We start from the raw sequence: 26,302 nt of genomic DNA, 5'->3' as shown, positions 1-26,302 counted from the left end.
TTAAGAAAATCAGATATGATCTCTTCTGCCTCGTGATTAGGGTGTATATGGGTATATATCAAGCGAAACCTCGAGCTCCTTCCCTCGCACGCCATTATCTTCCCTCATGCCTCACCGGGAATTCCTCACCCAACGATCGCTATCTCTCCAACAACATCCTCCTAACCTGCACCGTAACCCCCCTCCCAAAATCATTCGGCAGCGGCACATACTCAACAACCTCCCCACCCATCCCAACCCCCCTCTCCCTCCTCCCCCTCCAAAGACTCCAAACATCCCTCTCCACCCCCGCCACAACATCTTTCACGATCTTTCTCGCAGCTTTATTCGCGCCCTCCACCGTGCGGTGATAACTCACGATCCCAAGCGTATCGTGGCCTTTCCACCGGTGTACTGCCCATATCCAATTCTGTGGGTTCGTGTACCACACCTCCCGTATGACGGATATCTCGAGTTCGTACTTGCCCTCTGCATCCCGGAACCGTGCCCAATATCGCCCGTTCTTGGAGCCGATGAAGAGGGGGGTGTAGTCTGTCGGTGGGATACTCGAAGCGAGCAAATTTGCTTCGGAGAGGGAGTAGATTGGACGAGAGGTGGCGGAGCGGATCACGCCTGTGTTGCCGCCGAATTTATCGTTGTGGTGAGGGACGATGTCTTTTACGACGAGGTAGGACATGTCTTCTCGTACTCGTAACCCGATCTCGCGGAGTCGTTTTGGCATCTTGGTATCTGTATCGGTATCGTCCTCTTCTTATGATTGCAATTAATCTTGGCAAGCTGCCGTCGACAGGCATACACCCTTCGTTGCACTCCAAACCTTCACCTCCTCCCCAACCCTGCAGAACTTGCTTACACCATCACCTACCTATCCTGCCGACAGCAAGCTTAAGCCGGGCCGTGGCCCAGATCATTCCATACGGCCGCGGTCCGAGCAACCGCGGGCTGATCCGCTACCGTGATTATGCTGGATGCGCATACACGTAACAAGTCTCAGCTGCTGGTTGTCAGCTGCTGCTTGTCAGCTTGGACCGGGGAACTTGCCAACCCGCCAAACCCGATCACCCGTTGGGGGACGCAAGGAGTTCTCGCGCGCGCAAACGTCGGACCACTTCGCACATGAGGGTATCAATCGTATAAAGTAGAAAAAGGAAGTCCCTCGCGCCCATTGAATACCCGCGCCGAATGTCCTGGAGTCCAGCAATAACGCCTTAAAGCAACAACACGCAAACATCCGCTGTCCTCTCCCTCTTCATACCTTCTCCTTCCCGCCCCAGCTCCCCGCTCGGCAGCGCACAGTTTACCCCCCATACCCATTCCCCGCCGCCAACGACGAATCCCCCTCCACTGAGATGGATTTGAGGCATAGTTTGGTTGAGGGGCCTGTTGTAGAGTTTTTGCGGGGGGTTATGCCGAGTGTAGGTGGGGAAGGGGGTGGGGTGGGGGTGGGGGTGGGGGGATGGATTATGTGAGGTTTATGGAGGCGATGGTGGAGATAACATACCCTTTCCCATCCGCCACATCTCTAAAACTCTTCAACACTTGTTCCGGTGAATTCTGGTCTTCGGTAACATCGACCATGAATCGGATGAATTGTTCGAATGTGACGTAGTCTGCGCATGCGCCGGAGGATTGTGACTGTGTGGCTTTGAAAAAGAGGGATTCCATTTCATCGTCGGGGTAGACGAGACCGAGCGAAGCGAGTGCCGCATTGAACTCGAGACGTTCGAGGACGTTGGTATGGTCCCTGTCGAAATGGCGGAAAACGGATTCGAATTCTTCGAGTTGGGCGGGGGTCATGTTGGTCATATTCCGGGCAATGATCTGGTTTTCGATGAATGCGAGTTTAGCAGCGACGGCGTCTTCGGCGAGGGCGAGTTCGTATTCGAGGTCGTCGTAGGTGTACACTGTGTAGTCGTTTTCCTCGATGTTCGCTTCGATACACGCGATCTCCAACTCCCTCAACTCCTCCACTTCATCCTCGAGCGGAGTGATATTATCCCTCAACGTCGCGACATGCTGACGCTGCTCCTCCAACGACCCATGAAGTGACGAGATCTGAAGCGAAATAGTGTTCAAACAAAGTGAGAACTCATTCGCCTTATCCGCAAAGTCACGACGGAGTTGCTCCTTGATCCTATGTCAACACTCGTCAGCATCATGCATCAAATCATGCGAGAGACATTCAACATACGCCCTGATCTTCCCATTAATCTCCCGGCTCCTCTCAGCTTCGGCCGACAATAACCCCCTCCACGCCCCATCCAAATCCACAAGCCCCAATCCCTCCGGCGGCTCATACCCCCTCAACCCATACGTCCTCAACTTCGTCTGAATATTTCCCAACAAACTCTCCAACGCAGTCTTCTCTTTCACCCACTCCCTCTTTTCCAATTTCTTATACTCGTTGAAATCGTTTGATTGTTTTTTGGCGTCGGCGTAGGAGTTGTCGAAGGTTGAGGTTGACCAGTGAGATTGGATGGAGGAGATGACGGAGAGGAGGGCGCGCATGCGGGATTCGTAGGAGGATTGCATCTCCCAGGCGGACATGATCATTTGGATAAAGTTTTCGACGCGGCGGCCGGCGGTTTCGACTTTGTCTGTACCGTGGGAATATGTCAGTAATCATCCGCGAAGCTCAATTTCATGATGATAACTCACCAAGGGCGGAGAAAGCGTGAAAGTACTGTGCGACGTATGTCATCACACTTCGCTCATCCGGCTTCTCCACATCGACCACATCCTCCACCTCCAACAACTGCGGAATCCCAATATGCTCTGCCGCAACCTCAAAAGCAAGCTGCGTATTCCCCCTCCAATCATCCTTATCCAACCCCTCATAATCCAACAAATCCGGCCGATGACGATGAATAAGCGCACAAAACGCCAATCCATCCCTCCAACTCGTCGAAAAATTCTGTACATCGACCTCCCTATACGGAGCCGTCTTCCTCTGACACCAAAGTAACAAACCCTCCTTCGCCGTTAACCCTTCCTCATTAATCTCCGCGATCGTAAAACGCAGAATTAAGGTCCAGATGAGTCCGAGGATAAGCTTGAGGTTCCCGTCCATGATGTCTTCGGGACCGATGTTGGTGAATTGGACGCCGCGCATTTTGATGAAGTCGAGGGCTTTGGCGACGTTTTCGGCTTTTTGGACGCGCATGCGGGCGAGTTTGTTGTACCGGCCGAGGGGTTCGTCGCCGATGATTTCCTGTATGGCCGTATAATCAGCATTCACTCCCGAAATAAGTCGACGGATGACTGTACCAGCAACTGAATCAACCTGATTCCATCACTTAGGTCTTTACTCAGGTCCTCCACCGGTGCAATAGCCCTCACGCTCAACTTGCTATTAAACCTACACAACACCCAAAAGTCAGCATACAACCCCCTTTCCCGTGCCCCTCTTCCCGCTTACTTACCACTTCGTGAATGTCCTATTCTGCACATCCTGCCACCCCGAGTCTAACAAGCCATCGTCTCTTGTCTTCTTGCTCATCCTGATGGTTGAATGGTGGATTGTATGCTCGGCGTAGACCACCCTGTATTTGGGTCCGATGGATGCAGGGACCCTCGCCAGCCGTTGACGCCGAGAAGGAGCGCGCCGTAAACCTGGGCCTCACGAGAACGACGAAAAAACCGAAAGGATGAAGATTGCGTTCGTTCATCCTGATCTTGGAATTGGAGGGGCGGAGAGATTGGTCATCGACGCCGCGGTCGGGTTGCAGAGCCGTGGGCACCAGGTGGTGATCTACACGTCTCACTGCGACAAGACTCATTCCTTCGAGGAAGCTCGGGATGGTCGGGAAACTTTGACAGATCGCAAGTCGTTTGTTGCTGACTCTGATCCTGACAGGCACCCTCGACGTCCGAGTCCGCGGCAACACACTCCCAGCAAACCTCTTAGGCCGCTTCGCAATCCTCTTCGCAATCCTCCGACAACTCCACCTCACAATCCACCTCCTCCTCGAATCCACAACCTACGACGCAATCTTCGTCGACCAACTCTCCACCTCAATCCCCCTCCTCCGCCTCAAAGCCCCCGTCTTCTTCTATTGCCATTTCCCCGATAAATACCTCGCACAACCCGGTGGTTTGTTGAAGAAGCTATACCGTATCCCATTCGACGCCGTGGAAGAGTATACCACCGCAGCGTCGGACGCGATCGTGGTCAACTCGAACTTCACCCGCAGCGTCTTCGCCAAAGCATTTCCACGGATCAGCCGCACCCCAGGCGTCCTCTACCCATGCGTCGACATCACCCACCTCCCCACCACGCCACCCTCACAAACCCCGACCCTCCAATTCCCAGAGGGAACAAAAGTCATCCTCTCCATCAACCGCTTCGAACGCAAAAAGAACATCGAGCTCGCACTAAAAGCCTTCGCAACCCTCCGCGGCCACCCAAACTTCCAAAACCTCCGTCTCGTCCTCGCCGGCGGCTACGATTCCCGCGTGACCGAAAACGTCACATACCACCACGACCTCCAATCCCTAGCTTCCACCCTATCCCTAACCCACCAAACCATCAAACCCACCTCCTCCGCCCTCGCCCTCGACCTCGATCCCAACACCAATGTCCTATTCCTCCTCAGCATCCCCGGACCCCTCAAAGAGGAGTTGTTGAGAACGTCGACACTCCTAGCCTACACCCCAACAAACGAGCATTTCGGGATCGTTCCCCTCGAAGCCGGTCTCGCCCGCCTCCCCGTCCTCGCAACAAACACCGGGGGACCACTCGAGACTATCGTCGATGGAGACACAGGAACAGCTACAGCGACTGGGTGGTTAAGACCGGCGGATGAGGGGGCGTGGGGTGAAGTCATGAGAGCCGTTATCGAGATGTCGGAGCGGGAGAGGGAGAGCATGGGGAGCGCGGCGAGGGAGAGGGTTGTTACGAGGTTTAGTTTGGAAACGATGGCGGGGGATTTGGAGGATGGGATTCTGAGCATGTTGAATGAGTGCAGGAATAAGGGAGGTGTGCCTGTTGTCGGAGTATTATTGGCGGTATTGCTCGTTGCGGTGGTAGTATGCCTTCCACAGATCGCAAGGACGACATAGGAATGAAGAATGAAATGATGAACATATATATTATCGTAGTCTTTTGAATGCGCCCACGTAAAATGCTCGCTGATTTCACCTTGTGCAAACGTTGTGCAGTGTGGTATCTATACATCCCCCCATATCCCATTTTGCACACCTCACTACTTGCCATACGGCATGCTGCCCCTCCTTCCCGAACTCCTCCTTCCACTCGCCGCACTGTCCGAAGGTCCCTCCTCCTCCTCACTATCATGCAACTCCGCCAACCCCATCATCTCCTCCTCCTCAGCAAACCCAGCCAACCTAGCTTCCCGAACACTAACACTCCCCCTTCTCCCACCACCAGCCTGCCCACTAATACTCCTCCTACTCCTGTCCAACTGTATCGACCTCCGTGCCTGGATTCCGGCATTGAGCATATCCCCTCCGAGCGGGAGTCCGTCATAGTCTTGCGGCGGTGGCGGGTGTTTCGAGGATGCGTCGAGGGTGTAGAAGTTGAGTAGGTACACGCCTGCGAAGATGATGAGGAAACCGCAGAGGAGGGAGATGATGTCGACGGCGGAGGTGGTGTTGAAACCTTGGAAGAGGATGAAGGAGGCGCAGAGGGTGCAGGTTGTGAAGGTTACGTAGTAGATTGGGTTGACCCTGTACATTCTCAGTTAGTCTTCATCGCGGGGAGGAGACATGATAGAAGAGGATGTACAATGAGGTAGGAAACTGGTCCAGCGCCTTGTTGAAGTAGTTCATCTGGGTCAAGATACACACGGCGACGACGATTGCGAACGCATACGTACTAGGATGCGTGAACTGGTTGCTACCGGCGAGAGTGAGCTTGAGCGCGATTCCGAAGGCCTTGATGGACATGACAGAGACGGAACCGACGGTGGAGCAGATGGAGAGGTAGACGAGGGGGTTGCGGCGGCCGTAGAGGGGTGCTACGCGGTAGATCATGACGGTTGCGAAGACAGTGACGATGAAGCAGTAGAAGAGGAATCCTGCAAGATAGTGATTAGTCCATGTGATATCCGAAGTTGACTGCTATACGAACCTGGCTGAACAGCGTAGTTCAGGATCTCGTCCACGGTCTGAATATCCTTGTCTTCCGGAGCATGTAGTACAATGACAATACTCCCAATCAAACAAATCGCACATCCTAACCGTCCAAGCGGTCCCAACTCCTCCTTCAAGAACACACTGGCAAGCATAGCTCCGACCAACACCGACAAAGCACCCAACGGCGTAACCAGAATCGCCGGCGCAAACGTATACGCAGCGAAATTCGCGATCTCACCAATAATCATGGTGATCATTCCTGCCCACCAGATGGGGTTCTTGAGGTATGCATACTCATCGTTCTGCGCGAAGGTTTGTCGGCGCTGGGCGTCCATGAGACCCTTTTTTGTGATGATGAAGGAGGTGCCGATGGCCGCTGAGGAGGAGATCGCAAGGGCGAGGCCGATATATTTGTCGTCGACCATAGCTGCTGTATGTTACGGGTATTGCTGTGTCGACCTCGGTGTTGTATCGATGTTCAGGACCAGGTGAATGCGATTGATCCCAAAGAAGACAAATTGAATGCGCTTTCACACATGCACAAAGAGGGCAAACGTCAGTGATATCGTCCTCTTGACACGTAGTTGATCGAGGGACCCGTGCTCGTCGTCGTACTGGGTATATTTCGGCTGCGTGTTTTGGCGTGCGGCTCAGCCGCTTGCCAAGTATGACGCTCGTAAACACAAGGAGAACGCTTCCTGTCTGCGAACAGGGCAGAAGAGAGCCAATTGAGAATGTTTTCGCTTCAAAAACCTCAAAATATTTGCCAATCAGATTCTGGCATCCCGCATGTGGAATGGCGTCGGAACGTAAACAGCTTCTCCGCAACCTTAACTTTCATAACGTTCACTGCCCCTTTATCCATATTCCAGCATATATCCCCATCCGACGGTCTTCATCGAGCCTCAAAGTCGTAATTGCGCCCTCCTCTCGACGCAGCATCCACCACGGCTTCCATAAACCCCCTCCCCCACATTGCCGGCTCCGGCGACCCCGACGAACGTCGTCGGGCAACTGAAGAGGAGGATGTTACCATTGAACCCGCTTCGCTCTCACATGGCCTACACGTTCAAGAACCATCACAAACGACACTAACAACACCCCCTCCGGTACACTCTCCAACAACTACCCGTCCCCATACGGCCGCCAGCAAGAGCACCCGTCCACTAACAAGCAAAAGCACTCGTCTCGACTTCCCTCCAAACACACACCCAAGTCCATTTCATCTGGAACCAGTGGACCATACACCCAGCGCAGCATACCGAACCATACGAATACCAGCCGTCTACTCAAAACGCGATTTAGCACCACAGTTCAGTACGCGGTTTAGCCCACTCCTATCAACCTTCGTGGAGGAAGCATACTGGCACGACTGGATATGCCACATCAACCGTGAAGTATGGCTAGCGAACTGCGTGACATGGGGCACAGTCCTCTGGAACATCGTCGATGTCGCGAGTTTATGGGTATGGAGTTCGCTGGTGGAGAGGCCATATAAGAAGGTTTGGCCTTCCTGTGACCCGTTTTGAGCGTCAGGGACTGATACAATGGGTAACCAGAGATTACGTGCGCTCGAAGCGTGGATTGAGGAGGAGAATGAGAGGGTTTGGAGGGTTGCTGGGGCGGAGGTCGTGAGTCCGAGGAAGACTGCGTACCTTCACGTACGTCATAAAACCCTGCCCATAAGCAGTCGTGTACTAACTATCATGATCATAGCTCGATATTGAAATCCTGAGTATGGAAGATACTGCGACAACGAGCAATATCAACGGCACGGGGTATGGAACAGCGTTTTGAGAATCCTTGGCGTTGAAACCCGAGCTTCAAGGTTCTGTTTCATCTGGACGTTGCAGACAGGCAAGAGCTGATGGATTCAGAACAGGTTGATACCTTGGGCAACAAGAGTTCGAAGAACGTCGGATAGCTACGCACGTACGGCGAGACGATATCTATAGTAGTATCATAGCTGTATACGGCACCAACTCGAGCGTAAAAGAAATTTGGACACAGTCACGGAACAGACGAGCAACCGTACTCCGTTAACCATAAAGTCATTTTCATTCAATTTCACCTTCCAACTCATCCTACCTTGATAGGCTTGATCTGCATAGGTCTATTGTTAGCATTGTCCGCTGTCATGAAGGAGAGTCTGGAGCATACCTTGAAATGCAGAGCAATGAGAGAAAACACCAACGCCTTCAAATCCTGAATAAGATAATAGAACACCCTCAAGCCCTCTGGGTCCTCACTCTCCGTAACATCCACCAGACTGCCAATCTTGGCCGTCTCAAAACTGATATGCTCGTTGCCCAATCTGATTTCCAATTCCTGACGCCCATCCTTATTTTTTCTTGGCCATTGTGCGTCATCTTGTTCAGAATTTCAAGACTCTTGGATGATACGTTTCAGCTCTGCGATCATAGCCTGAGAAATGCACATTTCCTTTCTGATGAGGGAATCATTGCGGTAGTTCGAATTGTTGGCATATCGTGCGACACCGTCGGCTCGAAAGTCGAACTCTATAGAAGCTGTAAGCATCGTAACGCGCTGAACGTCTCGAGAACTCACCTAAGAACTCGTGGCCGAAGCCACCGGTATGACCAGAACTAACAAGCGCGTATCAGGACTACGCATGGATGTGGCGAGCGGATCAAGTACTAATATCTCAGGTAGAATGGCTCGTCGGACGACATGGTTGATCCTTCAATTGCAACTGGTGGTGTTCACGTACATGACCCTCGTACAACCAGATCATGCAGTGGCCCGGGTACGTGCGATATATACCTCCAAGTACGTCAGAGAGCATACTGATACAAATGCAACATCGAACAGAAAAGAAAAGAAAAGGATACCGACCATCGACATCTATACAACACACATTTGGAGAGAAAATGCACAATGATATGACAAGAGAATGTAATCCATTATGGTGTAGCTTCACCAAGATCTCCGTTGAAAAATCTCCAAAAAATCACTCCACACGCCTAAAGGCCCTCCACCACGCTGCGCACAGCTTTACGCAGCAGCAGCAACCTCAACAGGCCTAAAAGCCTCCTCAACTTTCTGCTCAACCTCAACCTTGACCTCCTTCTTCGCCAACCCAACCTGCTCATCAGTCCAAATGGGCCTCGCCTCAACCCCCTCCCCAACCCCCGCCCTCCCCCCCGCAACCTCCCAATCCCTAACCCGCCTCAACCCAAACTTCTCCCAAACACTCTCCAACGCCCCAACAAGCACCTCTTGCTCACGCGCCCCATGCGCCGGAGTAGGCGTGATACGCAACCTCTCCTGCCCGACGGGAACAGTGGGATAATTAATCGACTGCACATAAATATCATGCTCGCGTAAAAGTTCGTCAGAGGCCGCCTTTGCCTTCTCCGCCGACCCAACAAGCACGGGGATGATATGGCTCGGCCCCGGCACGACCGGGATACCGACCTCGTCCAAGCGACTCTTCAACTGGCGTGTATGAAGCTGCTGTAACACACGATCCCCATTGTAGGCTTTTTGGTGTTCGATCGCCGCTGTGGCGCCGGCCATGACAGCGGGTGGTAAGGTGGTCGTGAAAATGAACCCGGGCGCGAGGGAACGGATCGTGTCGACCAATCTCGCGCTTCCCGCAATGTAGCCGCCCACGACACCGTATGCCTTCCCGAGCGTTCCGGTGATGATGTCGATACGGGACGTAATTGGTTTACGGGCATACTGTCCAGAAACGTGGGCCTCGAAATCGAGGTGTTCGGCGACGCCGCCGCCGGTTGGGCCGTACATGCCGACGGCGTGGACTTCGTCGAGGAATGTCAATGCTCCGAACTCTTCCGCCAAATCACAGATTTCCTCGATGGGGCCGATGGAGCCGCACATGGAATAAACAGACTCGAATGCGATGATTTTGGGTACGTTCTTCGGGATTGACTCCAACTTTGCGCGAAGGTCCGCGACGTCGTTGTGTTTGAAGACCATCTTTTTGGCCAAGGAGTGGCGGATACCCTGGATCATGGAGGCGTGGTTGGATGAGTCGGACAAGATGACACAGCCGGGGAGCTTGGAGCCAAGCGTAGCGAGGGTAGCGTCATTCGCAACGAAACAAGACGAGAAAACGAGCGCGGATTCCATCCTGTGCAGGGACGCAAGAGACTTCTCCAAGGCCTCCGCATGGCGGTTATGCCCAGCAATATTACGGGTCCCACCAGCTCCAGCACCATACCGGGTAAGCGTGTCAATCATAGTATGAACAACCTTCGGATGCTTACTCATCCCCAAATAATCATTCGAGCACCAGACCATAACCCGCTCATCCTCCTTCGCAGTATGCGCCTTCGGGAACTCAGCAGCGAGACGATTAATGTTGTTGAAATACCTGTACGACTTATCGGCATGCTTTTTGTCGAGTTCGTGTTGATAGAAGGATTCGTAGCTGTAGGAGGTGTTGACGTCCTCGGAGGGCTGGATGACGGAGGTTTTGCTCTTGAGGACGCTGGAGACGGATTTGTTCATCGCTGCGGCGGTGGCGGAGATGTGGGGGCAGGCTTCGACGCCTTTGGAGAGGTCGACCACACCGACGCCGGCGTTGATGTGGACGGTCTCGACGGTGGCCATCTTGGCTTTGCGGGTGGTGGTGGGAGCGACATAAGTACGGGCAGCCTGACGCATCGTCTTTCCGATCACGGGACAACGCTTTCCAGCAACAGCCAAGGCGGAGATACCGGAGGAGCTGGTGCGGGTGGAGAGCATGCGGAGGGTGGTAGGTGACGAACGCTTGAGGAAGGGACAGAGCGACCTGCCTTGTTTCAAGAGCGACTCCATTTTGTATCGAGTTTTGTTTTCTTGGGCGGACTTTGATTGTTGGGGGCCGTATTGGAGTTTTATTCAGTCGTAGCCCCTGAGTCGTTGCTGAGGGAGGGGGGGGCGGCTCCGGAGGTCGGCGCCTTTGTGCGCGTGTTGATTGGCTGGGACCCGACATTGGTAAGCCGCGACTTGTTCGAATTAACCAATATATTACTCGTCGTTTTGACTTAATTGCATCTGTTCACGTAACCATCGCATCCGACTGGCCCAGCTCATCTCATCTCGTTGCAATTGGTCGAGGGAGGGTGCTTCTGTTACGTCACGATTGCAATTCGCGGATTGACAATGCTCTGCCAAGACTCGAATGCCGATCCCCCATGGACACGTCAATTGCATTTCATTACCTACGAATACGTAGACTGAGATGAACAGCACGTCCATTTCTGTGAACGGTAAACCCTCCGAATCTCCTGTCTCGCACCCAAGGATCATCAACCCGGATCTACGGGCTCCGAAGGTCGAAACGCCGCTTCATGCACCTCCCCATCCCTCATCTCCCCCCTCCCCCCTCGCGTCCTCGCCCCACGAATCACCCGTCCCCCTGTGCTGCTTTTTTTCGGACAAACATGTAACCAAATGACGTTGTGCTTGGATGTCAAGGCCCAATGGTCTAGTAGCATGATTGTCGCTTCGGGTAACTCCCACCTTTACGGGTACTTGTGACAGGTCCCGGGTTCAATTCCCGGTTGGGCCCTTGTTTTGTCCTGCCACCACTTCCACCCGTGCTCCCGCATAACAAACACCTACATCTCTCCATATGCAACCAAAAGGTTTTACACACAGTCGATATCAACGACTGTAGTTTGGTTGCTTGTATACAGCCCATAATCGCGTTGCCTGTGTCGGCAGCGAGCGCTAGCGCGTTTCTGGGGGTCTGCCTGCTCGAGCTAGAGCACGCATGGATTTCGAGTTTGGACTTTGAGTTATCGCGGAAGCGTCTGGCTGTGTCACCATCGGCGTCGAGTACCATCGTGCTCCCGAGTATCAATATCCCACGCAACTGGATCAGTTCGATGCCGTGATTGACTGGGCCTTGGGTGAGGAAGGGAAGAGCAGGGGAATTACCAAGGTCTGTGGTGGTGGTGACAGGTGAGATCTCCCAGTCAGCAGGGATTAGGACAGAGTTGATGACAGTCCAGTGCAGGTGGGAATATGACTGCCGCTTTAGCCTTCCGCAGACGAGACGAAGGCAAGGAAAATATGGCAGGGCAAATCCTGATCTACCCCGAAACACGTCTCCCATTCGATACGAAGGTGTGTCAAGAGAATAACGCCACGGCGGATGGAAGTCATCTATATCTCGAGGCGAACGGGATCCCGGGCTTTGCGCAGAATTACTTACCTATGAGCGTTCCGCCGTCCACGTCCTACACGTACAGCATTCCCCTCCCCAAAATAATGATTTCCTTCTCTGTTTAGTTCACCCGGCATGCAAGACCCCTCAGGCCTCAAAAACCTTTCCCCCGCCCTCGTCTTCACCAGCGACTTCGACCCCCTCCGCGACGTCGGTGTCGAATATGCATACAAACTACAGAAAGCTGGCGTCGACACAGAATGAGTGCATCATCCGGATAAGACGCACGGGTGGGTCCAGTTTGGGGGTTTTAGTGACGAGTGTTTGGAGGCTACGAGGGATTTGGGGAGGAGGATGGGGGAGTTGGCGCATGGAAAGCAGACTTAGAGACCAGGGAAGACTGCGTAGTTGGAAACTTGCAAATTAATTGGAATAGAATCTCATGCGAAACATGGTAACCTTACATCAACGCTATCCGGCCCCGGGTTCCTGAGGTCCTTAGGATCCTATTTTTAGTAACAAGCACACAAACCACTTCCACACCACCAAAAAATGCCCACCCTCGCCATCGGCAAATCAACAGCGATCCTCATAACCTACCATGCCACAATCATGCTCCTCCTGACCCCCCTCCTCACCCGCATCTCCCGCTCCTTCTCCCTACAGCGCATCTCCCACCTACTCTTCGCCTTATTGACACTCATGAGTCTCGCATCGACATGGAGCAACATGTATCGCTACTTCGCGCGGTCCTATACGGAAAGCGGCGCGGGAAGTGTGGAGGAGTGGCTACAGGGGACGGGGTTGTTTATGGAGGCGTGGGGGGTTGTGAGTGGGGGGAGGGAGGGATATTGGTGGACGGCGCAGGTTTGTGGGGTTTGTGCGGGGGTTTTGACGCCGTTGTTTTTCGTCGAGGGTATGTATCAAAATGAGGATGTCAACTGTTTTCGTCTTGCTGACGGGTGTGTAGGTCGACGACGAGGGATTGGTGGGTTGGGGAGGTTCATGGCATTGGCACAGCTTGTCGCTATTTCGTTTGCTACGTCGTTGTTCTTTCTTACACTGGTTACTACGACACCGCTCGCACGTCCTCTACCTCGTCCATCGCTCCGGATTTTGACGCCTTGTGTTCTGCTATCACTCGCGACCGTCCCATTCCTGGACCCGACAAAATCGACGTTCCTCCCGTTGCTGTTGGCGATGCACGCACTTCTCTTCCCACCATTCTTCACGCCGAAGAAGGATATGAAGGTTAGAGCAACAATCGAGGAGGAAACACCCGCGTTACATTTTCTGTACGTGGTCATCGCGTACGTGAACTGCGCTTCATACATCTGGTACACATACCAATACGCCTGGAACCACCCTGCCGGAATCCTGGGCGGGATGAAAGCGTTGCTCGGGCATATGTTTACGCATCCGGCACGGGCATCGATTGGATGGGATTTGGTATGTGTGAGTGCGGCGTTGTTGGTGTGGTTTGTGGTGACGGCGGAAGGGGGGAGGAGGGTTCATGCGTTGTGGACGGGGGTGTTGGGGATGGTGCTTGTTGGGCCGGCGGGACAGAGTGCGTTGGAGTTGGCGACGAGGGAGGCACCTGAGGATGATACCCCATGAGAAAGGCATGTTAGATCGCCCTCGATCCCCGATACTCCAAATAAATCAGATGTAGTTAATTGTTATATGGGGTGTGGCTCGTGCACGTGCGGGCGGTGCAAATATCCGGTACACCACCCCAAATCGGCTTTGAGTGTAACGACGACTGAAAGAATCAATCGAGATAGAACTCGCTCCCAGGTCTCTTACACAATGTCAGTACTACGATCACTCCGCTCCCTCACCGGCCTCTCGAGCGTCCGCACCGCCGGCATCCGCTCCTACGCAACCCGCGGCTCCAAATCCGAGGCTTCAGGCAGTCTCGCCGACCTCAGCGAACAACTCGCCGCAGCAGGCGAAGCAGGAGCAGAGACAGACCCCAAACCCGAAGCCCCCGCACCCCTGGCGAAACCCTTCATGGCTCACATGCTCGAAGCCAAAGCGTCCGGAGAACTCAAGACAAAGAGTGCCCGAGAGAAAATCCTAAGCGGAAACGCGAATGTACTCAACCCCTTCAACCGCGACGAAATCTACCGTCTCCGCGTACACTGCTCGAAAAACAACACGATCGTAACCCTAACCCTCAACCACGAACCCGTCGGTGGATGTAGTGCCTCATCCGGTTCCGCCGGATTCAAGAAACACAAGAGAGGCGAGTACGAAGCCGCATACCAAGCCGTCATGAAAGTGTTTGCGAGCATGAGGGAGAGGCAGGTTAGGCCGCAGCATTTGGAGATCGTGTTGAAGGGGTTGGGACAAGGACGAGAGGCGGCGACGAGGATTTTGACGGGTAATGAGGCGAGGGATTTCAGGAGTGCTATCAAGGCGGTTGCGGATCTTACTCCGATTAGGTTTGGTGGGTGTAGGCCTCCAGCGAGAAGACGTATCTAGGCGGATGACGGGGATGGGTTGGGGGGTTCAATTGGTGGTGTGTACGTTCTGGTTCAGCATACATATACGAAAGACGAATTTCGAAAAGCTAAAAAGTTCAGTGAATCAGTCAATCTACCATGTTCATCGTCATTATCCATCGTCTATAAAAAAAATCGCGAAAGAGAAAAGAGAGACACCAGTCCAGACCTCACACCATGCCGAATAACAAATACCAACGAACCGTCCAGCAACGCTTGCTATACCAATGTTCAAATGTCAAACCCCAATAAACAACCAGTCCAGCAAGTAATGTCCGGCGCACAGCGCCCCATAACGACAGAAAGCAAAAGTCTATCTCATCTACGAGTGCATCCCAGACACAGTCCAGTTCATCACGCATCCATACGCTCATCCACCCTATCCACCCCTTCCCCCACCTTCAAACTCATAGCCTCCTCAATCCTCTCCACACACCCCAGCACCCACTCCTCCGCAAACCGTCTCCCAACACACTCAACCCCCACCGTCCCCTCCCTTCCCCCTTCTCCCACCGTGCGCACCGGAAAACAACAACTCGCATAACCCAGTAGGTTGAATATGGCCGTGTAAGACGCCGTACCTTCGGCGCCAGAGTGACCGTGTTTCATAGCAGTATGACTCGTAACCGGGCTCAAAACACAATCAACCCCCATCTCATTCCAATACCCCAAATACCTATGTGCGTACTCATCCCGCTGGCGATGTAACTGCCACAGCTCATACACGCTCGTTCGTTTTGGGGAAGGGTGGTGGCCATGGATGCCCGGGACGATGTCTTCGGGGTGGAGGGAGGCGCGGATGTCTTCGCCCGCGTCGGCGGTGTACATCTTGCAGACGATTTCGAGACCGGATAGGTGGGGGGGTGGAGACCATTCCACGATTTCGTGCCCCGCGTGGCGAAGAGACGCGACAAGGCGTGACATCGCGGCACGAACTTCGGGTGATGGCGGTTCGATGGAGTTGGTGCTCAACACACCAATCCTTAAACGCCGTGGAATCACGAAATCGCGAAACGCGAGTTCGACGCATTGTGGGTCCCGGCGCCAGGGCATCGCACCACACACCGCCCTCAAGAAGAGTTTGAGATCCCTCAATGATCTCGCCATGGGTCCAGCGACGGATGGTACGGATTCTTGTCCCATACAGGAGTTTGCGGCGCCGTAGTATGGGATACGGCCGTGTGATGGCTTGAGGCCATACAACCCGCAAAACCCGGACGGTACACGTATCGAACCACCGATGTCTGTGCCGACGCCGAGGGGTGAGCCGTGGGCCGCGAGGAGGGCTGCTTCGCCGCCTGAGGAGCCACCGGGTGAGAGAGAGGTATTGAGTGGATTCAACGTCCGTCCGAATATATTATTGACGGTTTCGCCGAACATGAGGGTTTGTGGGACGTTGGTTTTGACGTAGAGGACTGCGCCGGATTCGAGGAGGATATCGACCAGTGTGGAGTTTTGGGATGCGATTTGTCCGATCCATTTTACGTAGCCCATTGTTGTGTCGATTCCGGTTATGTTGAATTGGTCTTTGAGGGAGATTGGGAGGCCGTGGAGGGGTCCCATCGTCTTTCCCGTGCGGCGGAAATGGTCGTCGAGGTCGTGTGCGCGAGACAGCGCGCGGTCGAAAAAGATCTCGGTGAGGCATGTCGTGGTCTGCTGTGCAACCGCGGCGGATTTACAGTATGCGGTCGTCACCTCGACCGCAGTCCAATCCCCATTTCGCATGTTTTCGAGCGCGACAAAGGCGTCCACCGAGACGATTTCACATTCTTTTTCGGTTAGGAGGCCACATTTTTCGAAGAAGCGGCGGACGTCCCAGGCTGGGGTTGAGGTGAAGTCTGCGACGGCTGAGTGGTCGTGGGTTACGTCGGTGAAGTCGAAAGGGAGGGGGAGGGAGGACTGGGGGAGGAGCCAGTCGGGGGGGATTTGTGAGAGCTGTGCGAGACGTTTCTGGGTGAGGAGAGGTTGGGAGGAGGGGAAGCGGGTCATTTGCGTAACCCTGAGTTTGTGTGGCAAATCTTCCTTGTTGTCATCTTCACGCTGTTTTGTTTTTTTCAAGAGTTTGGGTGGGGTGTGGCGCATGAAGTGTCAAAGATAAGAGTGACGAGAAATTAAATCTTAGCCGAGATCGTGCAAACAAAAAGTTCGAAAAGATTGTAAGGGAAACTGAACTCGAGTAGCGCTAACAACAAGGCGAGAAGTGGGTAGGAATTGGAAAGTGATAGTAGTGGGTCTCAAGTGTTGCTGCATTGCCTACCATATTCGAGTTTCGGTCTGTGTCTGTATCTGTGCACACCAGCTGTCGGCGATAGGTGCGGTAACCAAATATCAAATCGGTCAGTTTGCATGCCAAGCAGACCCGAATAGGTTCTAGAGGCTTGTACATACCTCTTGAGTGTACGTATAAGTTTCAATGACGGTCCGTTTACTAGGTAGGGTAATGGACTTCGATACACATGGGCGTGGTTCCCACGGTCTTCACTACCCACTCCTTGGAAGGGACACACTGACAGACGGTCACATGCGTCAAACTTCTTTCAGACACATTGAATGATAACCCGCCATGATTCCGGCACATTTTTGTTCCTCCGCACATGGGGACCCACGAAAATCAAACAAATCCATTTGCGCACGAGGGACATGGCCAGTAGCTCATGTAACTCACCAAGTCATGCTGAGTGTAGATCCAAAGTACTCCAGTTCAATCGGACTGCCCCAAGTTAATCTGTGTTTACGCGGGTAGCGTCATAGTTCCCACGGGGTCACATCGGTCAGTTTACCATGACATTGCACGGGACGGATTCGGAACGGTCTTTTAGCGGGTGTGAGTGGATCTACGAAGTACCAGCCCAGTCTATGCCCTTGATCTGGATCACGAGCATGCCTGCGAGTTTTGACACCCCACTACTAGACACAGGTCTAAGCGATGATGACTAGTCGCCGAGCAGGTCGAGCAGGGCACTGATCCGGATATGAATTTGCAGAGTTGAAGATGAGTCCCGACTGCGTCCGCTGCGGTGTAGCAGAGAGGAGGGCGGTCTTGAATCCTCCGATGTTCTACTCTGACTCGAAAACGTGGATAATACTTCGATCGTTGCCAAGGCTCTCCTCTGCCAGGACTGAAATCTTGTTGTAATCTTCTTTGTTCTTGCTTACTCAGGATAAGAGCTTGAGATCCATCCATCTACCCTTCCCACCGAATTCAAGTCACGGCTACGGGCCGTATTCGTGATCGGGTGTCCAGGGAGCACGTAGTATCGAGTTTCTCTTCGGTCGGAGTACGCAGTGCCCCCATACAAGAACGCTCTAAGATCGTCACAAGAAGGGCTGGACATCTTTCGGGGTTAATATCAATGAAACAGCACTGCAGATTTTCAGGGCGAACATGATTGAGTGCACACTAGCGTTAACTGTTGACATGGGTACCCCTGCCATCGCTATCACAATCCAGATTTGAGGTATCGGAAGGTATTACACGGGTATATTCAGGTATCCTCAGACAAGTCTCCAAACATGTACATATACCTCACAGCGTATACCTGAACCCTTTGTTATCCAGCTCCGTCATGTCCTTCATGCCAGCTTCGATTGTTTCCTTTTCTTGCTCTTCCGTCAGTGCGGGTAAATCGGCAGCGGCCTTGTTCCGTGCCTTGTTATCGCGCCACATGTAGATGTACAGAACGACAACCATGACCAACTTGATGATGTAGCCAATAAGCATACTAAAAACACAGCCTTGTCAGTAATGGGGTCGACTGGACACGAACATGGGGGGTGGAGGGTTACGTACGCGACATAAGCAGAGTGGTAACCAGGAGCCTCACTGCTCTTGAAAGTCTGCGGACCAATAATGTTCCCAACGCAATATCCTGTGAACACCGCAGCACCCGTTAACTGCTTCTTTGTATACCCTGAAATGTTGCTACTGATCATCGTCAAACTCATCGAAAACCCCAATCCCTGGAAGTAACAAAGCCATAAAGCAACCAGACGCCCCCACTTATTCGAGTTAGGCAGGCAGACGAGGAGAGCGGCGCCGAGGATGCAGATGGTGTTGGCGACAATCATAGTGATACAGCGTGAGTTTGGCCATTTGGTGCAGATGAAGCCGCCGGCGAGGAGGGCTGCGAATTGGACGAAGCCGCCGGGGATTTGGAGGTATTGGCTGCCCAGAGTATCGAAACCGAATGATTTGACGATGATTGAGGTGAACTACATTGAACCAGATCTGTTAGCGTATTGCCCGCTTGTTACGCTCGGACCGCCTGTGTCACAACGCACGCTAGTGAGGGCCGAATTGGGCACCTGAGCGCCAATCGCCATAACAAACAACATCCACGTCTTCGGATCTTTGGCACATTGCCAGGCTTGCTCTGTCTTGAAATGCATATTCTTCACGCCTCCCCGGTTCGATCCGACTCGTTTCACGGCCACGGCTCGTTCTCGCTCCGTAAGAAATTTCGCCGTCGTGGGAAGGTCAGGAAGAATGAAAAGGGAGACGATACCCCAGGCAAAACTGATCGCACCGAAGATAAGGAAGACGTACTTCCAGCGGGCGAGGCCCGTGTTAATGTGGCCGATGGCGTACCCTAAGAGACTGCACGCAACTATTAGCAAAAACGTACGGAAGTCGGAATCGTTGTTATAAACTGAGACCGTACCCTCCGAACATAGTAGCGATACCTTGACAAACGTCAGTTGGGCCTTTCAGACAGGTATGTCAGAATTTGCTTACCGTTGGTGCAATAATACGTCTCCAACCTCAAAGGTTGCTCAGCGGCCGTGTACCACATACCCTGAAACGTTCGTCAGCCTTTGCCTCGGCACACTTATCGAGATGCAAAGACACCTACCATGATAAGCACGAAGCCTAAATACCTGTTAGCTTCTCCGTTGCAAAGGTCGTCGAGCTTTCACGTACCAGGATTGACGGCAGCCTCCACGACTCCGAGCATGAACCTGTTGATGGCGATTCCGGCGAAATTGTGGCACGCTGGGGTGGTGAGCAGGATCACGCCCCATGCTAGGTATTTGTTAGCTCCTGTCGCATGCATAAGAACAGTAGGACTGTACGAACTTATCGTTGTCCAGCTGAGGAACCTGCCGATAGGAAAGCTACATCATGACACTCTATTAGCACATGGTGATTAAAGAGCACGGGGATGACACTCGGCCATACCGTTGCATAAGGTATCCTGACGGGTATTGAGCAACCAGGTAGCCGAAGTAAAAGAGTGAACTGTATCATAGTCAGTTCTTGGCCTTGGTGACGAGCAGGCGGTGAATACATACTTTAACCAGGAGTATTGACTGCCATTGATGTGCGTTCCGGCGTTGAACCCATACGCGCTTGCGTAGTTGATACCATTCTAAAGACATCAAAACTGTCACCTCGTGCTACACGGCACAGGTAAAAAATCACCCGGGTCCCGTACCTTGTCCAAATACTGCAGCAGATACGTCCCAAACAGAATCGACACGACACGGTAATCAATCTTCCTCAACACCTTCTTCGCTTCCTCATCGTCGTACTCAAGGTTTTGGATCTGCTTGTACACCTCATAACTATCGTCGTACCCGCTAATGGTGCTCGAGGTGGCGAGTGTGGGGGTGCCCGAGGAACCGCGTTCGAGGTCTTGTTGGTAGACAGTGGTCTTGTCGACGTCCTCAGTGGTCATGGCGAGATCAGAGGAGGTTTGTGCGGCAACGATGCTCTGGTCTACTCCAAAGGGTGGACAAGAGTCCTTATATACATACATCCGAGCACGACATCCGAGATCCTTGATAGACTTCATTCTACTTACTTCGGCTCATTCTCCGAGGGATGGCGTGCTCGGTCACCAGCACCGAGGTCATGGCGACGGCCTGCGCGGTTCAGTCCTCGACGCGCACGCGGAACCTTAACCTTGCAAAAACCAATTGAGAGAGGAAGGAATTGGTATGGTCTAGATCTGTTTCTGACCGATTATTTAATCAGGTTATTCCTTGTCCTCGTGGTTCACGAACACCTCGTGCGTCCTAGCCCTCAAGCTGCCGGTGCCGATGAGCGAGCACGACATCCGTTCGTGCATGACGCAACCGTTATATGAAGTAAGGTATATGGGGTGGTAGCTTCCCTCGCCAGATTTACGAGGTCGATGGCTTGAAACAACAAGTCTCCATAGGTGGCTTCGCACAGCCCATCAACTCGTCGGATAGATTCTTCAATTGCAAATCACTTTTCAAACCTTCAGCCAAATTTTCGACCGTGTCGGTGTCCTCAACCACGTTCTTGACGTCGTGCGAAGGTCAACGTTCAACGTAAGCAAAGCTACAAATCTTCAACAGCGTCCAAAATAAGCCCAAAGCAAAGGTTGTGTGATTTTCCTGCTGTGGGTAGTGGCATTCAAAAAATTCCCACGCTCGCCGGTACGCGCATTCCGTATGTGAGTGACGAGAGCGCACACTCGCAGCTACAGTACCAAGAAATCAATTGCAAGGCAAAGCCAATAATGTTGTCCTCCATGTTGTGCCCCAGATGTGTTCACATGATTGCCCAAGTAATGTCGGGCCGGACATTGCATGACGTCACAACCCCGCTCCTCGTCCGCAATGCGTGAGAAACCACCAAGACCTACCATGAACCGTTTACTTCTGAACACCGCCGTCTGTCCACCTCGGCCTCAACTTACCTTCGTCACCAAACCCCTTTTCAACAGCAACAGCAACACCAACCCAATCAACATCAGCGTACGTAAGATGACTGAGATTCACAACACAAACGAAGCCTGTTGCTCCATTCCTCCCGTCCAGAGTATGTTGTTGATTGGTTGCCGTGTTAGACGCACACTGATTCGATCAACAATATAGGCAACTACCAGCCCAAAGGAATCACCACGACGATCAACGGGTTGGAGACGTATGTCACCTCCAACTCCTCTAAGAAGATCCTGATCTGTGTACGCACCCCCCGGCCTTCCTCTTCCTGTACAGTGTCACTGATCCAGATGCTTCCTTGCAGATCTACGATATCTTCGGCTTCCACCCGCAAACAAAACAAGGCGCAGACATCCTGGCCACCGCCGGCTTCAAAGTCTACATGCCCGATTTCTTCCGCGGGTCTCCATTCCCTGCATCATACTACCCGCCCGACACTAAAGAGAAGAAAGATGCATTGCAAAAGTTCTTTGGGGCTGAGGCGAGCGTGAAGAGGAATTTGGAGGTGTTGAAGGGGGTTGTGGGGGAGGTGGTGAAGGGGAGGGAGGGGGAGAGTGTTTGTTTGGGGGTTTATGGATTTTGGTGAGCGAATCTCATGGTTGCCCCATGAAAGATCGGCAAACTAACACTGGTTCACTCACAGTTGGGGCGGCAAACTCTCCGTCCTCGCTTCGGGTTCCTCAACCCCCTTCAAAGCAGCCGCAATGATTCACCCCGCTATGGTCGACCCCGCCGATGCCCGCGCCCTCACGATCCCCATCTGTGCTCTTCCCTCCAAGGACGAAGACAAAAACACGATGCAAGAGTTCGAGAATGTCGTCAAGGAGAAGAAGTTTGGAGGGGATTGCGTGTTCAAGAGGTATGACACGATGCATCATGGGTGGATGGCTGCGAGGGGGGATATGGCGGTGAAGGAGCAGAGGGAGATGTTTGATGATGGAATGAAGGAGTTAGTCAGCTTTTTCAAGGCAAGGCTTTGAAGAGTTGGTGTTTGTGCGAAAGGAATTGTATCGATAGTGACTCTCACGAACTCCAAGATACCATACTGGGAAACTGTCGTTCGTGCTTCGCGCCCGCTAGCGCTTCACTGAAATCCTGTCTGCACTCAGCCGTAGAAGCGTCTGCAGAGTGCTAGCGCTAGCCTATGCTGTAGCAAGTTCATATCGTGTTCCCCCTTCAGACGCCAAGGCCAGCGAGGTAATCGAGGGGTCATATTGCTTAGGTTTTACTGGATTCTCGTCATGCACACGGGATTTGATTTATTGTTTCATTCCTCTGGTCTTCTGTCTTGAGATTGACATCTTCGAACAGAAAACATACTGTCCTATAGCTTGGCCTACGGTAGGTAAACTCCAATGCACCCAATAGTGAATCTTAACTATGCCATATCTCAATGCAAGACCAACACCAAATCGCAAACGTGTACCCACATCCAAACGCTTTCACCCTTGAATGATCATCGGGAACTCCTTCTCCTCCTTCTCCTTCAACTTCCTCTTCTCAACTTCCTCAGCCTCCTTCTCTTCATCCACAGCACGCCCCATAGCCTCGATAACTCTGCTGACACCTTGACCCTTCATCGCACAAACAGGAATAACGATCGGACACGGCACCTTCTTCCAAGGTAGCTTCTTAGCAGGCTTCTTGACTTCTTCATCCAACCCAAGTTTCGTCAGCGCTTTTTCAAACTTGTCCATTTCCTCAGCTTCCTTGCGGTCAAACGCAATAGTGCCAGGCTTAGCCGCGTTGAACTCGACAACAGGTGGCTGTGCGTCGAGCATCGCCATCTCCTCCTCCCACAGCTCACGGATCTTCTTCGAAAGCTCAGCATATGCCGCCTGCGAGCCCTCCGTATCCGCTTTGTTTGCGACAATGACCTGACGCCTCTTATCCAACCCTTCCTTGTATGCTCCCAACTCCTTCTTCAAGGTAAGATACGCACTCCACGGGTCTCCTCCCAAATCGAGTACCATACATAAAACCTTGGCACGCTCAATATGACGAAGGAAGGAGTGTCCCAGACCTCGGTTGTCGGATGCGCCGGCGATGAGTCCGGGGATGTCAGCAACCGTCATGACCTTTTGTGCGTTTTGGTAGGGAATGGTACCGACGTAAGGGTTGAGCGTCGTAAATGCATAAGCGGCAACCTCCGGTTTCGCGTTACTAATCGCTCTCAACAACGTACTCTTACCAGCATTCGGCAAGCCAACAAGTCCAATGTCCGCCAACGTCTTCAGCTCAAGGTGTAGTCTGATCCTCGTACCAGGTGCACCGCGGGTAGCGTACCGAGGCACACGGATATCCGGAGTCTGGAAGAACGGGTTTCCTAGCCCACCCCGGCCACCTTTGAGAATCAGTTGAGGAGGAAATGGGTCATCGTTCTCGCCCGCATCGGAAAAGTCAAGATTAACTTTCGGCGTCTCACCCAGCGGCTTCAAGTTTTCCGCTTCCATGATCTTCTTCGCCAAGAAGCGTTCTCTGCTATTCCCATGAGACAACACTTCTTCTTCCCGGACAATAGACGGCGCTTCGAGCAAAACCCTGTGGGCAGCAGCGCGGAGAAGATCACTCGCCTCGTTCTCATCCTCGAAATTGGGATAGTGAACCCACATATCCTGCCCTCGCTTGATCACCTTCTCACGTGTACCAATCTCAGTGACCACCGTACCCGGAGGAACCTTAATAACGATATCCTGCCCCGCCCTCCCGTGCATCACATCACCTTGCCCAGTCTGGCCATCATCCGCAATGATATGTGGCGGCACCTTATGCAAACTCGTCTCACCCTTCGTCGGAATAACCCACACATTTCCTCCTGCTCCACCATTCCCTCCACTAGGCGGCCCTTTTGGCCTGTACTTTTCTCTCGCAAAGGAGACGCAACCGGCACCACCGGTACCGGATTCGACAATAATGACACGGGTATCGACGAAATTCGTGCCTCTTTGATTAAGTTTGTAATCAGCTGATCGCGTGGCTTTGGATTTTCTGAGGAGTGAATCGAGCTCAGGCTTGGACTCGTTGCAGAGGATGGAGGTGGAGGCGAAATGGCGGTAAAAGACAGTGAAGAAGCGGCGTGCCGCCGGGGTGACAGTCGCCGACGTCGGTGAACGAAGCATACTAGGTTGTGAAGACGTGGAGACGCAGAACGAACTCGACCGTAGGGCTGTACGACGTATGTACTGCAGCTGTCTCGAAAAGTGCGCTCGGATCAGCTGCGGTTGCGCAAGAGAGGCACAAGTTGACCGCGGAAGGCATTCGGCGCCGGCCGCGGGTCATCGAACCAGATCAGTCGTTCACCACCAAATCATCCCTCGACAAAAACCATCATTCAAGATGACTGTCGATTTCTCCAAGCTCGATGCCCCGCTCCGTATGTCCTTCCTCAGCGCTGCTGCCGCTCTGCTCGCGCCGCTCCTCCCATACTAATACCGTGGAACCCCAGCCTTCTACTTGACTTCCGACAAGAAGTCCTTTGCATGGCCCTCCGTGGTCGAGCGCTACCCAATCATCCTAACCCAAGCGATTGATGACATGCACCGCACCATCTCCTCTCTCCCCGCCGACTCCCCCAAGCTGCCCGAAGGCAAGAAGATCATTGCGGGTATCGCGGCTCTCAAACACGAGGAACAACACGACCGCGTCCTCACTCCCCTCCCAGACGACGGTGACGCGGACGTCAAGGATTACAACGATGAGCTCAAGTATTGGAATGAGAGGGAGGGAAGGGAGATTACGTGGTTTTCGGGGCCGTGGCTGTATGTTGAGTGTTATCTGTACAGAAGGTTGCACTCGTTGTTCGCGCAGTCCGAGCACTGGAAATCCTATGACCTGTTCCACAGACAGAAAACCGACACCTTCCGCTCCTCCGCCGCCGCCGTCAACGAACTTGCCGTCCGTTTTGGCGAGCTCGTCCGTGATCTCGAGAGCCACAAGGGCCTCACCCGCGACGCGGAGGCACAAAAGCTCCTCTTCCTCGAAATGGCACAGATCTCCTTGTGGGGTAACGCAACCGATCTGTCACTATTGACAAACCTCTCGTACGAAGACATCCAAAAACTCCAAGGAAAAGAAGCAATCGCCAAATCCGCCGCCAACATCCTCGTCAACAACCTCGACAAAGCCTGGGGTTTCATCTCGCAGCTCAAAGGTGGCCGCATCGATTTTGTGCTCGATAATGCCGGATTCGAGTTGTTTGCGGATTTGATCTTCGCGACATACCTCCTCGAGACAAACCACGCACAAACCATCGTCCTACACCCCAAGGATTTCGGCTGGTTCGTTTCAGACGTTCTCCCAGCCGATGTCGCACACTGTTTCTCACAACTCCGTGACTCGACATTCTTCACACCCGAGGACAGGTCCGCAATGGACTTCCTGATCGAACGCTGGATGGAGCATTACGCAGAAGGCCGTATCGTCATCCGTCCCAACCACTTCTGGACAACCGGTCACTCATACTGGCGTCTCCCAACCTGCGCCCCCGAACTGCACGCCGACCTGCAGGAATCCGACCTCGTCATCTTCAAAGGTGACCTCAATTTCCGTAAGTTGACTGGTGACGCGATGTGGCCCCGTACAACCCCATGGACGAACGCAATCGGACCCTTGGCGACGAGCGGATTAAGGACGTTGTCGTTGAGGACTGCGAAGGCGGATGTTATGGTGGGCTTGAGGGAGGGGCTTGAGGAGGAGTTGGATCAGAAGGATACGAAGTGGGCTGTGAATGGGAAGTTTGCGGTTGTGTTTTATCATGATGCGAAGAAGTAGAGGACCCTACACACAAGGGGTAAAACAGGCGATTTAAAAAGATGCTAGAGGATGTGATAGAAAGATCATATGCAGATTATGATGTTGACAT

At 53.0% G+C, this 26,302-nt stretch overlaps 15 protein-coding genes and 1 non-coding gene across 16 annotated transcripts; 8 read left to right on the top strand and 8 right to left on the bottom strand.

Moving 5' to 3' along the window:
* Positions 1-139: 139 nt before the first annotated feature.
* SAICODRAFT_6309 (uncharacterized protein) lies at positions 140-721 on the bottom strand (the record flags this gene model as incomplete). Its single annotated transcript, XM_019169972.1, has 1 exon — positions 140-721. The coding sequence occupies one exon, from the start codon at positions 719-721 to the stop codon at positions 140-142; it is 582 nt and encodes a 193-aa protein (XP_019025687.1).
* Positions 722-1,461: 740 nt separating this feature from the next.
* SAICODRAFT_54783 (alpha-actinin-2) lies at positions 1,462-3,499 on the bottom strand (the record flags this gene model as incomplete). Its single annotated transcript, XM_019169321.1, has 5 exons — positions 1,462-2,134; positions 2,192-2,597; positions 2,659-3,211; positions 3,268-3,358; positions 3,423-3,499. 5 exons carry the CDS (start codon positions 3,497-3,499, stop codon positions 1,462-1,464), a joined length of 1,800 nt encoding a protein of 599 aa, XP_019025686.1.
* A 118-nt stretch (positions 3,500-3,617) lies between these two features.
* On the top strand, positions 3,618-5,061 carry SAICODRAFT_54774 (UDP-Glycosyltransferase/glycogen phosphorylase; the record flags this gene model as incomplete). Its single annotated transcript, XM_019169317.1, has 2 exons — positions 3,618-3,801; positions 3,857-5,061. Coding segments are annotated over 2 exons (1,389 nt in total), but the record flags the coding sequence as incomplete, so codon positions are not given.
* A 93-nt stretch (positions 5,062-5,154) lies between these two features.
* Positions 5,155-6,711, bottom strand: SAICODRAFT_78116 (DUF803-domain-containing protein). The gene is made up of 3 exons (XM_019171101.1): positions 6,092-6,711; positions 5,747-6,038; positions 5,155-5,688 (listed from the first exon to the last, which is right to left on the bottom strand). The coding sequence occupies exons 1-3, from the start codon at positions 6,519-6,521 to the stop codon at positions 5,205-5,207; spliced, it is 1,206 nt and encodes a 401-aa protein (XP_019025684.1). The 5' UTR covers positions 6,522-6,711; the 3' UTR covers positions 5,155-5,204.
* A 932-nt stretch (positions 6,712-7,643) lies between these two features.
* SAICODRAFT_6305 (uncharacterized protein) lies at positions 7,644-7,893 on the top strand (the record flags this gene model as incomplete). Its single annotated transcript, XM_019169967.1, has 2 exons — positions 7,644-7,757; positions 7,813-7,893. 2 exons carry the CDS (start codon positions 7,644-7,646, stop codon positions 7,891-7,893), a joined length of 195 nt encoding a protein of 64 aa, XP_019025683.1.
* On the bottom strand, positions 7,863-8,809 carry SAICODRAFT_64798 (uncharacterized protein). The gene is made up of 5 exons (XM_019170099.1): positions 8,755-8,809; positions 8,665-8,702; positions 8,499-8,615; positions 8,257-8,465; positions 7,863-8,199 (listed from the first exon to the last, which is right to left on the bottom strand). Exons 1-5 carry the CDS (start codon positions 8,787-8,789, stop codon positions 8,176-8,178), a joined length of 423 nt encoding a protein of 140 aa, XP_019025682.1. The 5' UTR covers positions 8,790-8,809; the 3' UTR covers positions 7,863-8,175.
* Positions 8,810-9,063: 254 nt separating this feature from the next.
* Positions 9,064-10,948, bottom strand: SAICODRAFT_70266 (tetrapyrrole biosynthesis, 5-aminolevulinic acid synthase). The gene has a single exon (XM_019170553.1). The coding sequence runs from the start codon at positions 10,900-10,902 to the stop codon at positions 9,112-9,114; it is 1,791 nt and encodes a 596-aa protein (XP_019025681.1). The 5' UTR covers positions 10,903-10,948; the 3' UTR covers positions 9,064-9,111.
* Positions 10,949-11,543: 595 nt separating this feature from the next.
* Positions 11,544-11,638, top strand: SAICODRAFT_t45. The gene has a single exon. It is a non-coding gene; the product is annotated as a tRNA-Pro (tRNA).
* A 30-nt stretch (positions 11,639-11,668) lies between these two features.
* On the top strand, positions 11,669-12,658 carry SAICODRAFT_29621 (uncharacterized protein). Its single transcript, XM_019167459.1, has 2 exons — positions 11,669-12,033; positions 12,084-12,658. Exon 2 carries the CDS (start codon positions 12,097-12,099, stop codon positions 12,361-12,363), a length of 267 nt encoding a protein of 88 aa, XP_019025680.1. The 5' UTR covers positions 11,669-12,033; positions 12,084-12,096; the 3' UTR covers positions 12,364-12,658.
* Positions 12,659-12,790: 132 nt separating this feature from the next.
* SAICODRAFT_6302 (uncharacterized protein) lies at positions 12,791-13,855 on the top strand (the record flags this gene model as incomplete). The annotated part of the gene is made up of 2 exons (XM_019169962.1): positions 12,791-13,154; positions 13,209-13,855. 2 exons carry the CDS (start codon positions 12,791-12,793, stop codon positions 13,853-13,855), a joined length of 1,011 nt encoding a protein of 336 aa, XP_019025679.1.
* A 659-nt stretch (positions 13,856-14,514) lies between these two features.
* Positions 14,515-14,826, top strand: SAICODRAFT_29620 (uncharacterized protein; the record flags this gene model as incomplete). The annotated part of the gene is made up of 1 exon (XM_019167458.1): positions 14,515-14,826. A coding segment is annotated over one exon (211 nt), but the record flags the coding sequence as incomplete, so codon positions are not given.
* On the bottom strand, positions 14,824-16,734 carry SAICODRAFT_90354 (fatty-acid amide hydrolase; the record flags this gene model as incomplete). Its single annotated transcript, XM_019171694.1, has 1 exon — positions 14,824-16,734. One exon carries the CDS (start codon positions 16,732-16,734, stop codon positions 15,100-15,102), a length of 1,635 nt encoding a protein of 544 aa, XP_019025677.1. The 3' UTR covers positions 14,824-15,099.
* A 1,537-nt stretch (positions 16,735-18,271) lies between these two features.
* On the bottom strand, positions 18,272-20,423 carry SAICODRAFT_34201 (MFS general substrate transporter; the record flags this gene model as incomplete). Its single annotated transcript, XM_019168343.1, has 11 exons — positions 18,272-18,467; positions 18,536-18,957; positions 19,027-19,342; positions 19,407-19,428; positions 19,481-19,541; positions 19,599-19,615; positions 19,667-19,768; positions 19,823-19,860; positions 19,925-19,984; positions 20,038-20,114; positions 20,181-20,423. The coding sequence occupies 11 exons, from the start codon at positions 20,421-20,423 to the stop codon at positions 18,272-18,274; spliced, it is 1,554 nt and encodes a 517-aa protein (XP_019025676.1).
* A 1,060-nt stretch (positions 20,424-21,483) lies between these two features.
* SAICODRAFT_54652 (dienelactone hydrolase) lies at positions 21,484-22,421 on the top strand (the record flags this gene model as incomplete). Its single annotated transcript, XM_019169305.1, has 4 exons — positions 21,484-21,538; positions 21,595-21,683; positions 21,746-22,023; positions 22,085-22,421. The coding sequence occupies 4 exons, from the start codon at positions 21,484-21,486 to the stop codon at positions 22,419-22,421; spliced, it is 759 nt and encodes a 252-aa protein (XP_019025675.1).
* An 822-nt stretch (positions 22,422-23,243) lies between these two features.
* On the bottom strand, positions 23,244-24,413 carry SAICODRAFT_47011 (GTP-binding protein Obg/CgtA; the record flags this gene model as incomplete). The annotated part of the gene is made up of 1 exon (XM_019168876.1): positions 23,244-24,413. A coding segment is annotated over one exon (1,170 nt), but the record flags the coding sequence as incomplete, so codon positions are not given.
* A 325-nt stretch (positions 24,414-24,738) lies between these two features.
* Positions 24,739-26,300, top strand: SAICODRAFT_78102 (DUF89-domain-containing protein). The gene is made up of 2 exons (XM_019171100.1): positions 24,739-24,814; positions 24,887-26,300. The coding sequence occupies exons 1-2, from the start codon at positions 24,778-24,780 to the stop codon at positions 26,209-26,211; spliced, it is 1,362 nt and encodes a 453-aa protein (XP_019025673.1). The 5' UTR covers positions 24,739-24,777; the 3' UTR covers positions 26,212-26,300.
* The last annotated feature ends 2 nt before the right edge of the window (positions 26,301-26,302 follow it).

This window comes from Saitoella complicata (assembly GCF_001661265.1).
Source record: "Saitoella complicata NRRL Y-17804 unplaced genomic scaffold SAICOscaffold_6, whole genome shotgun sequence".
Classification (NCBI taxonomy): domain Eukaryota; kingdom Fungi; phylum Ascomycota; class Saitoellomycetes; order Saitoellales; family Saitoellaceae; genus Saitoella; species Saitoella complicata.
The sequence above is the reverse complement of the archived record's forward strand: the minus strand, read 5'-3'. Positions and strand labels throughout refer to the sequence as shown.

Excerpts from the sequence above, each read along its gene's own strand:
- SAICODRAFT_78116 (XM_019171101.1), bottom strand. The coding sequence starts at position 6,521 with ATGGTCGACGACAAATATATCGGCCTCGCCCTTGCGATCTCCTCCTCA. Across the intron at positions 6,039-6,091 it reads GAACTACGCTGTTCAGCCAG|GATTCCTCTTCTACTGCTTC; the intron begins GTTCGTATAGCA and ends ACTATCTTGCAG. Across the intron at positions 5,689-5,746 it reads GACCAGTTTCCTACCTCATT|GGTCAACCCAATCTACTACG; the intron begins GTACATCCTCTT and ends GAGAATGTACAG.
- SAICODRAFT_64798 (XM_019170099.1), bottom strand. The coding sequence starts at position 8,789 with ATGTCGTCCGACGAGCCATTCTACCTGAGATATTA. Across the intron at positions 8,466-8,498 it reads TATGATCGCAGAGCTGAAAC|ATGACGCACAATGGCCAAGA; the intron begins GTATCATCCAAG and ends ATTCTGAACAAG. Across the intron at positions 8,200-8,256 it reads TCATTGCTCTGCATTTCAAG|ATCAAGCCTATCAAGGTAGG; the intron begins GTATGCTCCAGA and ends AGACCTATGCAG.
- SAICODRAFT_70266 (XM_019170553.1), bottom strand. The coding sequence starts at position 10,902 with ATGGAGTCGCTCTTGAAACAAGGCAGGTCGCTCTGTCCCTTCCTCAAG.
- SAICODRAFT_29621 (XM_019167459.1), top strand. The coding sequence starts at position 12,097 with ATGACTGCCGCTTTAGCCTTCCGCAGACGAGACGAAGGCAAGGAAAAT.
- SAICODRAFT_78102 (XM_019171100.1), top strand. The coding sequence starts at position 24,778 with ATGACTGTCGATTTCTCCAAGCTCGATGCCCCGCTCC. Across the intron at positions 24,815-24,886 it reads CAAGCTCGATGCCCCGCTCC|CCTTCTACTTGACTTCCGAC; the intron begins GTATGTCCTTCC and ends GTGGAACCCCAG.